At 36.2% G+C, this 16,965-nt stretch overlaps 1 protein-coding gene across 1 annotated transcript in view; it reads left to right on the top strand.

The window, feature by feature from the left end:
- The window catches only part of erbb2 (erb-b2 receptor tyrosine kinase 2), a 39,238-nt gene extending 25,704 nt beyond the window's left edge, over positions 1-13,534 (top strand). The window contains exons 12-27 of the mRNA XM_059530581.1: positions 108-310; positions 1,391-1,523; positions 1,758-1,848; positions 2,373-2,527; positions 2,635-2,679; positions 2,980-3,118; positions 3,812-3,934; positions 4,617-4,715; positions 5,123-5,308; positions 9,960-10,115; positions 10,596-10,671; positions 10,764-10,910; positions 11,274-11,371; positions 11,708-11,896; positions 12,140-12,497; positions 13,014-13,534. Of these exons, the coding sequence (XP_059386564.1) occupies positions 108-310; positions 1,391-1,523; positions 1,758-1,848; positions 2,373-2,527; positions 2,635-2,679; positions 2,980-3,118; positions 3,812-3,934; positions 4,617-4,715; positions 5,123-5,308; positions 9,960-10,115; positions 10,596-10,671; positions 10,764-10,910; positions 11,274-11,371; positions 11,708-11,896; positions 12,140-12,497; positions 13,014-13,342 (2,527 nt within the window). The 3' untranslated portion in view covers positions 13,343-13,534. The remainder of the gene's footprint in view (positions 1-107; positions 311-1,390; positions 1,524-1,757; positions 1,849-2,372; positions 2,528-2,634; positions 2,680-2,979; positions 3,119-3,811; positions 3,935-4,616; positions 4,716-5,122; positions 5,309-9,959; positions 10,116-10,595; positions 10,672-10,763; positions 10,911-11,273; positions 11,372-11,707; positions 11,897-12,139; positions 12,498-13,013) is intronic.
- Positions 13,535-16,965: the final 3,431 nt, after the last annotated feature.

Here is a 16,965-nt window from a genome sequence, read left to right as displayed (position 1 = left end):
ACATTTGCTCATACAAGTCGGTCAGTTTTCTGCATTAATGTATAAATCTAGTAATCTACTTCATTGTCTAGTTAATGTATTTAAATCGTGGCTCTCTATCTCTGCAGGGGTGTTTTCTCTTTGGGAGTTCAGTCTTTGCAGATTGAGTCTCTCGGGTTGCGTTCCTTGCGCAGTGTCAGTGGAGGCATAGTACTGATTCATAATAACTCCAGACTGTGCTACACCTCCTCTCTGCCCTGGAGCTCGCTGCTCCACCCCACACAGGGACCCAACCTCATCAGCAACAACAACCAAGACCAGCAAACATGTGGTAAAAGCCCATTCTTATGTTTGTCTGAACACAAACGGAAATTTTTAACACAAACCGTTGCAGTCTTTCAGTCATATAATGGAAGTGAATGGGAATCACAGCTTTGAGAGTAAAAAAAACATACACAAGCAAAACCAAATGGCTCGATACATTGATGTGTAAAGACACAAAATGATCGGTCTTGCAAGAAACTGAACAGTATTTATATAGTTTTTTTTACCTCTTTTTTTTCTTTTGGTTTTGGTCATTTGGTTTTGTTTGTGTATGTTTATTTGACTCTCAAAGCCGTGATTCCCAATCACTTCCATTTTATGATTGACAGACCGCAACGGTTTGAGTTCAAAATCTCTGTTTGTGTTCTACTAAAGAAACAAAGTCACCTACATCTTGGATACCCTGTGTGTAAGCAGATAAACATCAAATTTTTATTTTTGGGTGAACTTTCCCTTTAAGCATGACACATACCAGTCCCAGAGTTTAGCTCCACCTCTTAATTAAACACACCTGAACCAGCTAATAAAAGTCTTACTAGGCATACTAGAAATTTCCAGGCAGGTGTGTTGAGGCAAGTTGGAGCTAAAGTCTGCAGGACACTGGCTGTCCAGGACCAAGTTTGGGGACCCTTGAACTATATGCACAGCATGGTGTTGAGTACCTTGTTTTTAATTAACATAATTATAATATAATGTAGGCAAACGTCCATTAAATACTAGCATTATACATTTGCCCATCTCTCAGTCATCAGTTTTGAATTGCATTATATATTTTCCCCACAATAAAAACTAGGCTTACAGAGCTTATAGAAGTTATAGAGTTAAAAAGATTATGACTCTAAATATAAAGATTATGAAGATATTAAATGTTATAAAGATCTCATTGATTTACATTATAAACAGTTAATTTAATATTATTTTGGCCATATTAATATCAGCAACTAAACCAAATTGTTAGTGTAGGCCTCTGAATTAAATTGATTTGATAGATTTTTTTTCCCTTTATGAGTTTCCCATAATGAGTAATATTCCATTACATACTTGACTATCATAATCAAACGCAGGAAATTCTTTTCTTTTTGTGTAGTTTCAGAGGGGAGAGTTTGTGACCCCCTGTGTGCGGATGCAGGCTGCTGGGGACCAGGACCTAGTCAGTGTGTGTCGTGTTTGAATTACAAACGTGGGATGGAGTGTGTGGAGCAGTGTAATGTAGTACAGGGGTGAGTACTGTATGAATGAGGAGATTTGAGTTTTTTGTGCTTTATGTTTACAAACTAAAATAAACATTTTTAGAATGTTGAATATTGGGGGCTTGTTGAATTTTTCCATTGTTTCTGTTTCAGATTTGTATATATCAATAACTGCTAATGTCTTACAATAGAATGTAGATTCATATGCTGTTGTGGTTTTTAAACTCTTACTGTTTAACTGTACATCAAATGCATTTCCCACAGGTCAGTGCGGGAGTTTGTGGATGGACTGAACTGTGTCCCTTGCCATCCAGAGTGTAAACCAGTCAATGACTCTGCCTCATGTACAGGCCCAGTAAGATATTCATGCAAAAAAAATATATAATTTACATAATATTTAATAAATATATGCACAAACACACACACAAACAATGGTTTCCATGTTCTATGGGATATTTCATAGTGTTTTTTATAGTTTTTATACTGTACAAACTTTTACCCTAAACCTACCCCTCACACACAACTTTCTGCATTTTTAGATTTTCAAAAAACATTCTGTATCATTAATAAGTTTATTTCGTCACTGGGATCCAAAAAATGTCCCCACAACTTAAAACATTTACTGCTATTACTATCCTTGTGGGGTTATTTTTTTACAGGTAGACACACACACACACACACACATATATAATAATAAAAAAAAAAGTTATTGATTACCAAAAAAAATATATTCATTAACTTTGTGTTCCATGGGAAAAAGTCATACAGGTAGAACGACATGTTGAGAAAATTAAACATTTACATTTTTCTTTAGGATTTCCTTAGCCATTTACAGTCTTAGCATTTCATATTAAGGTTTAAATTATGTTTCTTGTGCAGGGTCCAGAACACTGTAAGGAGTGTCTGCAGTATCAAGATGGAGATGTGTGTGTCGATCGTTGCCCCAGTGGGGTAAAGGAGGACCAGCACACTGTGTGGAAGTACCCCAACGATACACAACACTGTCTGCCCTGCGAAACCAACTGCACTGTTTCGTGAGTCCCTCGTTAGGCCCATGGACAGTGATCCCACCTTTTTGTATCAGCTCATGTGCAACTATTTAAGATTTGGAATTCATTTTCTGTTTTGTGTATACCATCAGGTGTCCACTGGATGATAGGGGGTGCCCCATCCAAAAGAAAACTGGGTAAGACTTTATCAGATACAGTGCATGTATAATACTTACATGCATTAGTAGTGTCTACATCACTTCTATTTCTGCTCACGGTTTTAACAAACCTCCAATCTGAAGTATAAGAGTTAACTGCGTAAAGAGTTAACGGAGTACCTCTAATCATGTGACTTTTTGAGGAGAGGTGGACTACTTTTCTTATGACTGAAATCACGCTTTTCTTCTGGTGGACAATAAAACAAGGCAATTCTAGTAAGTAATCATATCAAATCACTGTCTTGCTTAAATATTATTGTTTGTTGCAAAACCCTGCAGGGCTGGGACAACAGTCGCAGTCACAGTTGGTGGAGTGCTTCTTTTCTTCATTTTGGTGGCACTGCTGGTGTTTTACCTGCGACGACAGAAACACCACAAAATGAAAGAAAACATGAGGAGAATGCAACAGGAGCATGAGGTCAGATATCTGCATCCTCTGATCTCTCAATCCTCTAATAAGTGTAAACATTTTGTGTGCAAAAGTGAAAAGTGTTCACTGCTGTGTGTGTGCACTTTGGATGGGTTATAAACCAGAGCACGAATTCTGAGTATGGGTCACCATACTTGGCCGTATGTCACGTCACTTTCACTTTTCACTTTCATAGCACATAGAAACACTGTATACAAAAGTGAGTTTTAATTAGTGCAAATTTTTTTTTTTTTTTTTTTTACTAAATCAGTTTTAAATAATATGTCATTTACACTTTACGAACTATTTACTTGAAGCCCACCCAGAGATTTTAAGTTAGTAAAAAAATAATTTACATTTTTCTCTTTTCATCTGGCATATTTGGTGATGGCTATGTTCTCTGAGATTGTCAGAGTGCAATATGGAAAAAGATGGAAATGGCCAAATAAGGAATCTTTGAAGGCAGCATAATAATGCTGCTTACCATTTACCTATTGCAAAATCCCTATGAATTGATAAAAGGCTGGAGTCTAATAACTAACAATGAGAGTAAAATGTGGAATGGTCTGCCAAACTTTGTAGTGTTCCTATTAAATGTAGTGAATATCGGTTGGTTATTTCTTCTGTTTATGCCGTTTGTTTGACTTGACTGTTTTAGTTTAGTACCGTAAGATTTAAGGTATCTTAATTTTTTTCCTAAAGCTGGTGGAGCCCCTGACCCCGAGTGGAGCGGTGCCGAACCAGGCTCAGATGCGTATTCTCAAGGAGACAGAGCTGAAGAAAGTCAGAGTGCTGGGTTCTGGAGCCTTCGGCACGGTCTATAAGGTCAGCTATGTTACCATTCCTCATCACCTCAATATTAGTTGTTCAGCTGGCACAAATAGCACGGGAAATACAGTATGTGGCCAGTATACTGCCATCTTTGCTTATAGACACATTTTTTGTCCAGTCACCCAAGTAAAGAATGCAATATATATTTATAGGGCTGTCACGATTCCTCAATTAAATTAGAGTACTCAACATTATTATTAGGATTAATAATAAAACTCCAATTATAAAAAATAAACACAAGAAAGATATTACTGTTTAAAATTACTACTTTAAAGTACTTTAAAATAAAAACAGGAATATTTAGCAATTATTATTTATAGTGAACCGAGCATTCCTGAGATGCTAAAAACACTGGATTGTAAGCTTCTCGCTTCTCACTTTAAATTACCATGCTTTACTTTGAAACATGCAGTGCATTTAACTGTACATTTTAAAGTACAAATTATATTCATTCAATTGTTTCCTTTGGTTTGATAATAATAACACTAAGCTATATCAGATTTTTTATTTTATAAAAAAACAAAATCATTTGATATAATGAATTATTAGTTTCTCATCAACTTAACAAACCTTCTGCAGCTCCCTTTGTGCTCCCTTGTTTGGGAAACCTTGCTCTAAGTTATCATTCTTAATGTAGTTTAACCCCATTCATGCAGAGTTTCTCTCATCTTACCAGGGTATCTGGGCTCCAGATGGGGAGAACATCAAGATCCCAGTGGCCATCAAAGTTTTGCGTGAGAACACCTCGCCCAAAGCCAACAAAGAAATCCTGGATGTGAGTGTGTTTCTTACATTCACATATTTTACTGTAATATTAATTTCCCTTTTAACAATTTTTGCATCTGTTTTATAAAGATTAAGGACCAGATTTTCTAACAGCTTGCGCCAGTGCAAACCGTCTTTTGGCGTTAAAATAGTAATGTCAGGATTTACTAAAGACGTGCAGTGAAGAATAATGTGTGGACTGACGCTAATTTGCACTGCATCTGTGTTTTTAATTTGCGCATTGTCAGTAAATCACCCACAGAAATTTCCACTCCCATTAGCATTTTTTTGGGATTGCACTCTCACATTAATTTGCCCTGTTTAGTAAATCTGGACCTAAGAAGACTCCTCTTCCTAATAATTATATTTTTATGTGATTTTATTTTACTTTTTCTGTATATGTGCATCCATACACAGGAGGCATATGTGATGGCGGGTGTATCAAGCCCATATGTTTGCCGTTTGCTGGGTATCTGTCTGACATCAACAGTTCAGCTGGTTACTCAGCTCATGCCGTATGGGTGCTTGTTGGACTACGTCAGGGAGAACCAGGACCGTATCGGGTCTCAGTACCTTCTCAACTGGTGTGTACAGATTGCTAAGGTAAGACATCTACCGAATGTCACCTGCGCTGAAGGCGACAGTCTTCTGGTATGTTGTTTCCAGTATATTCATTGTTTCCCACAGGATTTTGTAAGACTATGGTGAACCTAGGTTCATCTAGGGGTGCCTGGGAAATGTCCCCAGGAGATAATGTTGTACATGTAAAAGTTAAATGCAGCAATCTGGTGCACTTTGAGAGCTTCAGTTTGGTTTCAGTGGCCAAATTGCATGGAGTAAAAAGTGATTGCATTGATTTGTACTTATACTTTTAATTGGGGTCAACATTGGGGTCCACATTACAATCACACTGGTGTTTTTAGGAGGCCAAATACTTTCTATAAATAATGTCATCACATTAAAAACAACTTTCAAATTCAGTAATACTTAAAGCATTGAAGTGCTGGGAAAAGTTGTCAGGGATTTAAAACTCGAAAACATGAGACAATTTCTGCCACATGCTGTTTTTTTTGTTTTACTACGTTAAAGGGGTCGTATGATGCAATTTCAATTGTTCCTTTCTCTTTGGAGTGTTACAAGCTCTTGGTGCATAAAGAAGATCTGTAAAGTTGCAAAGACTAAAGTCTCAAATCCAAAGAGATATTCTTTATCAAAGTTAAGACTCTGCCACGCCCTCCTAAAACAGCTCATTCAAACACGCCCCCACGTCTTCTTCACTATGTGGAAATATTTGCATACTGACGTCCAAATGTTCACGCAAAGAAAGAAGGAGTGGTTTCAGTAACTGCAGTTAGTGTTGAAACAGCCATGTCAGGGAGATGCTGTGAGGAAAGGAGGTAATTCTGAATTTGCTACGACAATCTGGCACTTCTGAATTAGCTACTTTAAGTATGTTTTGCCTATGTGTGTGTGTGTGTGTGTGTGTGAGAGAGAGAGAGCGAGAGAGAGACAGGGTCACACAGTGGAATCCGCTGTCTTAACCGTAAGGAATAGGGTGGATTCGTTCCGCTTTTGGTTTGTTTGTCCAATGTAGCTCTTGTAAATCGGTCATGAAGAGAACGCAAGGCTGTTCATTCCATTTTTGGAACCTTTCTTTGATTGAATGTGCCTTGTGATCACGTCACGGGTCACGTCTAAGCCCAAATTTGTGGGAAATCTGTGGCAATTCCGAAAATCTGCGAGCTCATGTGAAAATTGCAGAGTTTGCTTGATTTTGCAATAAATTCAGCGATCGCAGAATCGTAAAATCCTGGAGGGACTGATAATAACAATTTTATGTGATGAATGTTTTAATATAAGTTCTGAATATAGAAATATAAAATTGTTTTAATAATGCATTTTTAATGATCTTTTAGAGAACTACAGACCAGTTTCCCTTCTTACTTTCATTTCTAAAACACTTGAACGAGCTGTGTGATCAAACAAGTCTTTGCATTTCTCACACAGAACAACCTCCTTGACAGCTACCAATCTGGCTTCAGAAGTGGACATTCAACTGAGACTGCCTTGCTCTCAGTTGTTGAAGCTCTACGACTGGCAAGAGCGGAATCCAAATCTTCAGTACTTATCCTGCTTGATCTTTCCGCTGCTTTTGACAGGATTAACCACCAGATCCCCCTATCAACCCTACTGGCAAAGGGCATCTCAGGAACCACACTTCAATGGTTTGAGTCTTACCTATCAGATAGGTCCTTCAAAGTATCTTGGAGAGGTGAGGTGTCCAGTCACAACATCTAACATGAGCCTCAGGGCTCAGTTCTTGGACCACTTCTCTTCTCTGTTTACATTGCATCATTAGGTTCTGTCATTCAGAAACATGGCTTTTCATATCACTGCTATGCTGATGAGACTCAACTCTACCTCTCATTCCATCCTGATGATCCAACAGTAGCACCTCGCATCTCAGCTTGTCTAACAGACATTTCTGGATGATGGACCATCACCTTCAACTCAACCTTGCCCAGACAGAACTGGTTGTGGTTCCAGCAAACCCATCGTTTCATCACAACTTTACCATCAAGTTAGGCACATCAACCATAACTCCTTCAAAAACAGCTAGAAGCCTTGGAGTTATGATTGATGATCAGCTGATTTTCTCAGACCACATTGCTAAAACTGTCCGATCCTGCAGATTTGCTTTATTCAACATCAAGAAGATCCAGCCCTTTCTTTCAGAACATGCTGCACAACTCCTTGTTCAAGCTCTTGTTCTGTCCAGGCTGGACTATTGCAATGCCCTCTTGGCAGGTCTTCCAGCCAGTTCTATCAAATCTTTACAATTAATTCAGAATGCGGCGGCAAGATTAATTTTTAATGAGCCAAAAAGAATACACGTCACACCTCTGTTTATCAATTTGCACTGGCTACCAAAAGCTGCTTGCATAAAATTCAAGGCATTGATGTTTGCCTACAAAACTACCACTGGCTCTGCACCCATTTACCTAAATTTATTACGGACTTATGTGCCCTCTAGAAGCTTGTGTTCTGTAAGTGAACGTCGCTTGATTGTGCCATCCCAAAGAAGCACAAAGTCACTTTTACAGACTTTTAAATTAAATGTTCCCTCCTGGTGGAATGACCTCCCCAACTCAATCCAAAAAGCTGAGTCCTTAGCCATCTTCAAGAATCGGCTTAAAACACCACTTCCATCTTTATTTGACTCTCTAACTTTAGCACTCACTATTCAAATTCTGTTCTTTAAAAAAAAAGAATAGCTTACCTTTCTAATCTTTTTGTATTCTATTTTCAGTATTTTCTATCAGTACAGACCAAAAGTTTGGTAACATTACTATTTTTAATGTTTTTGAAAGAAGTTTCTTCTGCTCATCAAGCCTGCATTTATTTGGTCAAAAATACAGAAAAAACAGTAATATTGTGAAATATTATTACAACTTAAAAATGAGTTTTCTATTTGAATATACTTTAAAAAAGAATTTATTCCTGTGATGCAAAGCTGAATTTTCAGCATCAGTACTCCAGCGTTTAGTGTCACATGTAACATCTATCAACAGTCTATCACATGATCATTTAGTAATCATTCTAATATTCTGATTTATTATGAGTGTTGGAAACAGTTCTGCTGTCTAATATATTTGATGAATAAAAGGTTAAAAAGTGAACTGCATTTATTCAAAAAAAAAAATCTAATAATATATGTTCTAATAATATATTTTCTTTACTATCACTTTTTATCAATTTAACACATCCTTGCTGAATAAAAGTATTGATTTTATTTAAAAAAAAAGAAAGAAAAAAAATTACTGACCCCAACTTACTGACCAGTAGTGTATATTGTTATTACATAATATTTATATGTTAAAAACATAGCTTCTTATTTTTATTTATTTTTTTACTTCATCAAAGTATCCTAAAAAAGTATCACATGTTCTGAAAAAATATTAAGCAGCTGAACTGTTTCCAACTTTGATAATGAATCATCATATTAGAATAATTTCTAAAGGATCATGTGATAATGATCCTAAAAATTCACCTTTGCATCACAGAAATAAATGATAATTTAAAGTATAATAAATTTAAAAACAATTATTTTAAGTTGTAATAATATATCACAATATTACATTTTTTTCTGTATTTTTGATCAAATAAATGCAGGCTTGATGAGCAGAAGAAACTTCTTTCAAAAACATTAAAAATAGTAATGTTTCCAAACTTTTGGTCTGTACTGTATATATATATATATATATATATATATATATATATATATATATATATATATATATATATATATATATATATATATACACACACAGTACAGACCAAACGTTTGGATGGATATATATATATTTATATATAAATAAATAAATAAATGACCTCTAACAATAGCTTGCTCTATTCTTTTTCTATTCTGTTTTCTTTTTATTTATTATATTATTTAAAAGCCCTTGCTACGTGTACTGTGTTAAGCTAACTGAGACTTGTTATAGCACTTATATGATTACTCTTTTTGTTGTTTTTGATTGCTTCCACTGTCCTCATTTGTAAGTCGCTTTGGATAAAAGCTTCTGATAAATGAATAAATGTAAATGTAATAAGTGGATGGCAAGTCACTTTATTACTAAATCATTTATTAAGTCAATTTGTTAAACCTCTGATTCATTCAGGAACGAAGCAAATGACTGTTTAAAAAGTTTCATTAAAAAATTATTACTATTATATATTGCACTACATTTATGTGCATAGGCTATTAAATAAATAAAACATAGAAATCCCCTTAATTTCCCCAAAATTTAACCAGTTGCAGCGGGAACATTGTCCCCCCTCAAAATTCACTCTTCAGACTTAAGTTTTACATTTATCTTGCATTTAAACTTAAATTTTCCAGTTCAATATTACCATAGATACTGCCCTTCCCTACAGTAGATTAAATTCTTTGTTCACTTCCGTTTCATGACCATCCAGTTCAAATGTATCATGATCATGTTCGTCCATCATCGGTTTTCTTCACATTGAGCATGAGTCCTCGCATAACTGGCACAGTGGGCACATGTTGTATTCTTAGCCATATCACAGTTTGGTTGGGTTAACAGATGCTTTGCCAAAGCAATGGCACAAAATACTGTGTTAGAGATTTTTCAGAGATTTTTCTCAGCTACATGACCATTGTAACCCATCTGTATTCTGTTGCCAAGCTACTTGTGCTCATGTTTTCATATTTGTTTGTTTGTGTACCCAGGGAATGAGTTACCTTGAAGATGTCAGGCTGGTTCACAGAGACCTTGCAGCTAGGAATGTTCTGGTCAAAAACCCTAACCATGTAAAGATCACAGACTTTGGGCTTGCCAGGCTGCTGGACATAGATGAGAAGGAGTACCATGCTGATGGGGGAAAGGTGTGTGTTTTACATGTTGCTTTGGTTTAGCTGCTGAAAGTGAATTTGAAAACGGTGTTGGTAAATCTGCTATCCCGTATTTATTGAGAATATGATTATTCAATTCAAGTTTATTTTTTTATCGCTTTTTCCGATACAAATCGTTGCAAAGCAACTTTACAGAAAATTAAGTTTCTACAATATTTTGTAGTAGCTTATCAGTGGTGACTGTCAGTTTATGTACATATTAATAGTAGAAAATTATTTGTCATTCTGTTAGTTTAGATAATTTAGAAGTTTAATCTGGTCTCTTTGAGATGTATAGTTGAGTATCATCAGCATAACAGTGGAAACTAATCCAGTATTTTCTAATAATATTACCAAGGGGCAACATGTATATTGAAAATAGCATATGACCTAGGACAGATCCTTTTGGCACTCCATATTTTACTGGTGATAATTGAGATGACTCATTTAAATAAATAATTATGTGTTGAATAGGTGCCGATCAAATGGATGGCACTCGAATCCATATTACACCGGAAGTTTACTCACCAAAGTGACGTATGGAGCTACGGTCTGTATCCGCTTGTGTCTACAGTTGCTCTGCTGTAATTGATAAACCTCTGGTTTAAAATAACCTTTTAGGGTTGGCTCTTTCCATTTTAGGGGTGACTGTGTGGGAGTTGATGACCTTTGGCATGAAACCATATGACCAGATACCAGCGCGGGAAATTCCAGACCTACTGGAGAGAGGAGATAGACTCCCACAGCCGTTGAACTGTACCTCAGATGTATACATGATCATGGTCAAATGTTAGTGTTAATTTATAATGATAATAAGGGTTATAGATACACAGACATTTGTGCATATATTTGTTTCAAAATTGTGTTTCAAATTTTCTTGTACTGTTAAATGCAAGTTTATCTTTTACTTCTCTATGTCAAACTGTCGATTGGCACAAAAAAAAGTTTCAGTTTACACTTTCCCCAAAAAGTGTAAATATTGTGGCACTTTCAGTACATTGCTGTTGATTGTCTCGATATCATAACTTCTGCATAGTGACTTTTGCTTGTTTTTTACAAACTGAGAGACAAATCAAAATTAGTTTCTGTGTTAATCGACACACAGAAGCTGTAAATAGGGTTTAATTTGTATTGATTATGACCCTATGCCAGGTTGGATGATTGATCCTGATAGTCGACCACGATTTAAGAAGCTGGTGGAGGAGTTCAGTATCATGGCACGTGATCCCCCACATTATGTAGTCATTGTGGTACGTGCATTTTTTATATTTTGCCTTTTATGAACAATAGGAATAGTAGAAGGCTACAACTAACAATAACATTTTAAAGCAATTATGTATTATCTGTATGTAATTATAAATAATCTATTGATTATTTCTTAGAAAAATTGGATATTCCTCATCTTGCCCAATGATCTCCTTCAAATAATGATTGAAATAATGAAAAAGCTATATATATATTATTTATATATATATATACACAATATTTTTTTTTATAATTTATATTAATAATCCTGGCCTTTTGGAGTGATGTTTTGACATAGACATAGATTGTGGTGTTTTAAATATTTTTCCTGCTTTTTTCAGAATGATGATCAGAAAAGTCTTTCGAGTCCTGTTGACAGTGAGTTCTTCCGCACGCTGCTGGCAGAAGAGGGAGGGAATGTGAAGGAGTTACTGGATGCAGAAGAATACCTGGTGCCCCAGCCTGGTGGCATCTTCAATACACAAGGAGAAATGAGAGCCAACGGACCCAGCAGACACCACTCTCACCGGGTCAGAGATGATTCATAGAATAATAATAGATCATAATTATTTATTTGAGTGAAACATTGCCAAAGCTTATCCTGTTTCTAGCAAGAAGTTTGTAATTTCAGCAGTTGACCTGAAAAAAAAAAATCCTAAGAGTAGAAGAGTTTCTATAATTGAAAATAACATTTGAAATAACGAACTTTAACGCGCAAAAGATGCAACATCTAACCCCTAACGATTGTCCTATTTTTTGTTTTTCTTCTCCAGAGTACAGATCAAGGCTTAGAGGTGGATGGTATGCCAAGCGGGATGGATTTGTACTCTTCCCTCAGCACGCTGGGGCAAAGTTCATACCAAACTCTTCCTGTTAGGGAATCAGTCAATGGCATGTGGCCTGGTACACAATACCCACCTTTGGTACGGAGCATATCACACTATTCAGCCGGAGGCCAATCAGACTCTGTGTTTTTGGATGGTTACATAGAGGATAACGGCCCTCCATCCAGTCCTTGTCGCTATTCTAAAGACCCCACCATCCCCAACGGCATAGATGGAGAACTGGTGACTGATGGTCCTATCAGTTTCCTTTCACACACACTGCCACGTGGAGCACACACACATCCTGGTGAGTGAAATACATAATTTGCAGTAAAGGCAATCCATTTTACTTCCATAATATTTCTGGTTCAAAAAGGATTTTGCAAAATTACAGGAACTGATGACGATTTTAAAATGGATCAGGTTTTGATGAAATAATATAAACACAAATATACCTGGTAGTATTTAGATTCACTGAAATTCATGAAAATTTCCCATCTAAATGGCCAATAACCAATGATGCCAAATGCCAGAATTCTATATCATATTATATTCAAATTTTTATTTTATTCTGTTTTAATGTATTTATTTTTCTAAATAAAGTAAAAATTAAACACTTATCGGCCATTCACCGACACTGTACCAATATATTCTGCATTCCAACAGTTTTAGCTAACAATTATTTCAGTCTCACTCCACATTGTTTTTGATGAATGTCCTTGTCCTTGTAAATACATTACATTACAGAAGAAAAAAAATGCTATTTAAGACTTTCTTTAACACTTTTAATGCCATCATTTCAACACAGTATCTTTGATTGCAGAGTATGTGAACCAGCACGTGTCATCTGACCGTCCCAGCACACTTCCACGCAAAGCGAGAGAGAGGAGATTCGTTAACGGTCTTCATACAGGGAACAGTGTGGAGAACCCAGAGTACCTGGTGCCAATGCACAGCATCTCACCCATTTCACCCGCCTTCGACAACCCCTACTATCATGATATTGCAGCTAAAGCTCAGGCAGTAGCCAGAGCGTCCATAAACGGAGGTACGACTCACAGGCAGCCCAACGGCTACATGACCCCCACGGCAGAAAACCCAGAGTACCTGGGCTTAGCAGAGACATGGAGTGGTCAGTTGGAGTATACTTGAGAGGAGTGTAAGCGTCAGCGGTGAAGTGAGGTGCATGAGCGAGCGAGTGAGTAAAAGACATATTTTGTGAAGGACATTCTCAATGGGAATGGTTTCTCATGGCTTTCTACTAAAGTATCAAACTTATGTAGCATTCTGTACTGGAGTTGGAATTTGAAGATGGATGCATTTCCAGTCCTTGCCAAAAGAAAATCTGCGTTTTTGCATCTTACAAATATATGGTACGTTTTTAAGACTGCTTGAATGTTGTTAACACTGGATAATGTCTTCGTAGAACACTAAGGATTTTTATTCGAATTTTTGCTTTTGGTCATCTCATAAAAACGTTACCTTTTCTGGAGATTCAATTCAATTCCAAACCAGGACCATACACACTGCTTTCCAGAGCGCTGCATGAGATCCGGACACAATCAAAGATGCTCTGTTCTGTGTGTAACGGCCCTGGGTGAGCAGCTACAGGGCCAGTGAATGAAAGACTGACATTATTGCCGTACGAAGCGGGTGTTGTGTGTCCAGTGATGAAACTGGCTCTGAAAATTCATCATCATTTCTCATCTGTGACATATCCAGGTTTTTACATTTGTTTGGGTATTTTTTGTTTTTTAAATCCTTGTTTGAGCAATGACTATCTTCATTATGGGCTGGGTAACAGTTGTACAGATGTATGTAGAGCAAAGGGTGTCCAGGTCATATTGCACCCTGATTTTAAATATTGTGCATAATACTAATGCTTGTGTTGAGATGTTTGCTTAAGATTATTTTTATTATAATTAACCACACTTCCTCCCGAGTTTACATAAATACTGTATTCAGCAAGGTTGCATTTTATTAATAAAAACAAGTGACTGTAATCACTATTTAGTCAATTCCTAATAAAGCGTTTCTATTCATCAAATAACTTAGTTTGTGACATGGATAATTATTAAAAAAAGTTTTTATTGAGAAGCAAATCCGCATGGTGAGCTTGAGAGTTTCAGAAACATTTAAAATCTTGATATATATAATATATAAATATAAAATTAAATTATAATTAAGAAACATGTCACGATGCAAAACATCTTACTGCTATTGGTTGAATAAATTTTCTTTTGACCAAATTGTTTTATTTTTAGTTCTTTTGGATTTGGGGTTGAAATATGACCTGGATATATCTTTAGGGTAAATATGTTTAAATATCTCCCTGTATTTTTCTTATTCTACATCTTAGTTACCTAACGGACTTTCTTCTTTGCAGTGATGAAATACAGTGTGGTATTAATTGATGTGAATGGGCCATTACTACCAGACCAACTAGTTTATTTGTAATAAGAGGTTGAAATCGATGTTTAACCCCAGATGCGATTGTTCATGTTTGTAATGTCTATTGTTGTTATTTTATAAGAACTTCTTTTAGGCACTACCCCTTCTACTCATTTAAATTTGCCTCACATGTACACAGAAAGACAGCTAACACTAAACACAGTGTTGTGGAGTAAATACTTTAAGAATGTGGTCTGATTTCCATATATTAGCAGCTGTGGCCTCCAGCTGGACGAACACCCCTTCAATGCTTCCATTGTTCCAAATTACAACGTGCGCCTTTTGTTAACTACCCAACTTCAGCGTCTAGTTAATATGTCACTTCTTTGAGGGAAGACATGGATGTTTTGTCCTTGCCATGTCAATATGCATTCTTTAGTGCCAGTTCATACATTATGCAGTTATTTTTACTAAACCACATCTTAAATTCCAGATGTTTGAAAATCTGTCAAAGTTTAACAGTTACTTGTTAATTTTTCTGAATATGAAATGAGAAATTCAGCTTTGAGAGTATGTGAAGCAGTAGTCACAGATGATGAACTGTCGCTGGAGTGAGAGAGTGATATTATGTGTGCTAGTGGCACTCCAATGTGTTTCGACATCAGCTCAAACAATGACGTGATTGTTATTCATAATAAGGGATGGGGAAAAAACTGTTTGTTGAATTTCTTCCTTGTCTCTGCATAGCCAAACACACTCTGCAAATTTTATTTTATTTTTTTATTTTCTATTTTTTTTGGTCCAGGCTATTGGTTCAGTTTTTTTTTTTTTTTTTATCATACAGTAGCAATCTTTTTGAACATCCTGAGCATTGGGGTGCTGGCTTTCCATCTTGTTTGATACAGACATAACACACTTCCCCTTTGACATGTCTGTTTAGTTGCCTTCTTTTGGTATGTGATTCTACACTTGCATATTTACTTTATTACTTTTCCCCAGATGTAAAAGAAACCAAATTTTCATATTTCCTTTTTACATGTAGAAACCTTCATTTACTGCAAGCCACAGCGGTTGACAATGGAATTAAGCACCAACAATAGCTTCTAAGTTTTAGTTTCAGCTCCATTTGTAATGCCATAAATCAGCATTGATGCCAACAGGATCCAAGGTCTATGCAAGCACATTGAAGGAACTTTATAATCTATTAATGCCATGATTTTAACAAAATATACAGATTGAATGTTTAATATTGAATGTTGTACTTTTTATATTCATGTTACCCAGATCTCAGCTAGTGGTTGAATGGTAATTGTAGACTTTTTTTATATAATAATGCTATTTTTCTTGTGAGCCAACAAATTGTAAATATACTGTACACAGTGATCTCGATGCACGGTGAGTTTGAGAACTCTAATGGTACCAGTGTGCAAAAGTCTTTTGAGAGATATTTTAAACAGTACTTCTTGGTAACCAGACTTTGCCAACTGGCTTATTTTATCGATTTCTGGTTGATGCCTAAAATTGGGGTGAAGAATCTCCTCAACTGCTTATGTCTACAAAAAAAAAGTCTGTTATGAGATAATAAAAAGAAATGAAATCGGAGACAAACTTGTGATTTCATGGAGACAGTGTCACACAGAGGTCAGTGTCCACACTTTAGTGCAATCATATTCATGTAAAAATGTTTCTTTTAATATAAAAGCGTAACCTTAAAAAAAAATTGTTCTACAGATAGAATTAGAGGTATTATGTTTAAATGCATGCAAATGAGTTTCTATACAGCAACTGCATAGAAACACCTTAGCAACCACCCAAAACACCCTAACAAGTATAATCTGCATAGAAACACCTTAGCAACCACCCAGAACACCCTAACAAGTATAAACTGCATAGAAACACCTTAGCAACCACTCAGAACACTCTAACAAGTATAATCTGCATAGAAACACCTTAGCAACCACCCAGAACACCCTAACAAGTATAATCTGCATAGAAACACCTTAGCAACCACCCAGAACACCCTAACAAGTATAAACTGCATAGAAACACCTTAGCAACCACCCAGAACACTCTAACAAGTATAATCTGCATAGAAACACCTTAGCAACCACCCAGAACACTCTAACAAGTATAATCTGCATAGAAACACCTTGGCAACCACCCAGAACACCCTAACAAGTATAATCTGCATAGAAACACCTTGGCAACCACCCAGAACACCCTAACAAGTATAAACTGCATAGAAACACCTTAGCAACCACCCAGAACACTCTAACAAGTATAATCTGCACAGAAACACCTTAGCATCAATCCACAACTTAAAACCTTCAAGCCTATTAAGACTAGGCTTTTTCAAGCCAACATCAAAGTTTGACAATGTTTTG

Source organism: Carassius carassius, chromosome 39 (assembly GCF_963082965.1).
Source record: "Carassius carassius chromosome 39, fCarCar2.1, whole genome shotgun sequence".
Classification (NCBI taxonomy): Eukaryota; Metazoa; Chordata; class Actinopteri; order Cypriniformes; family Cyprinidae; genus Carassius; species Carassius carassius.
The sequence above is the reverse complement of the archived record's forward strand: the minus strand, read 5'-3'. Positions and strand labels throughout refer to the sequence as shown.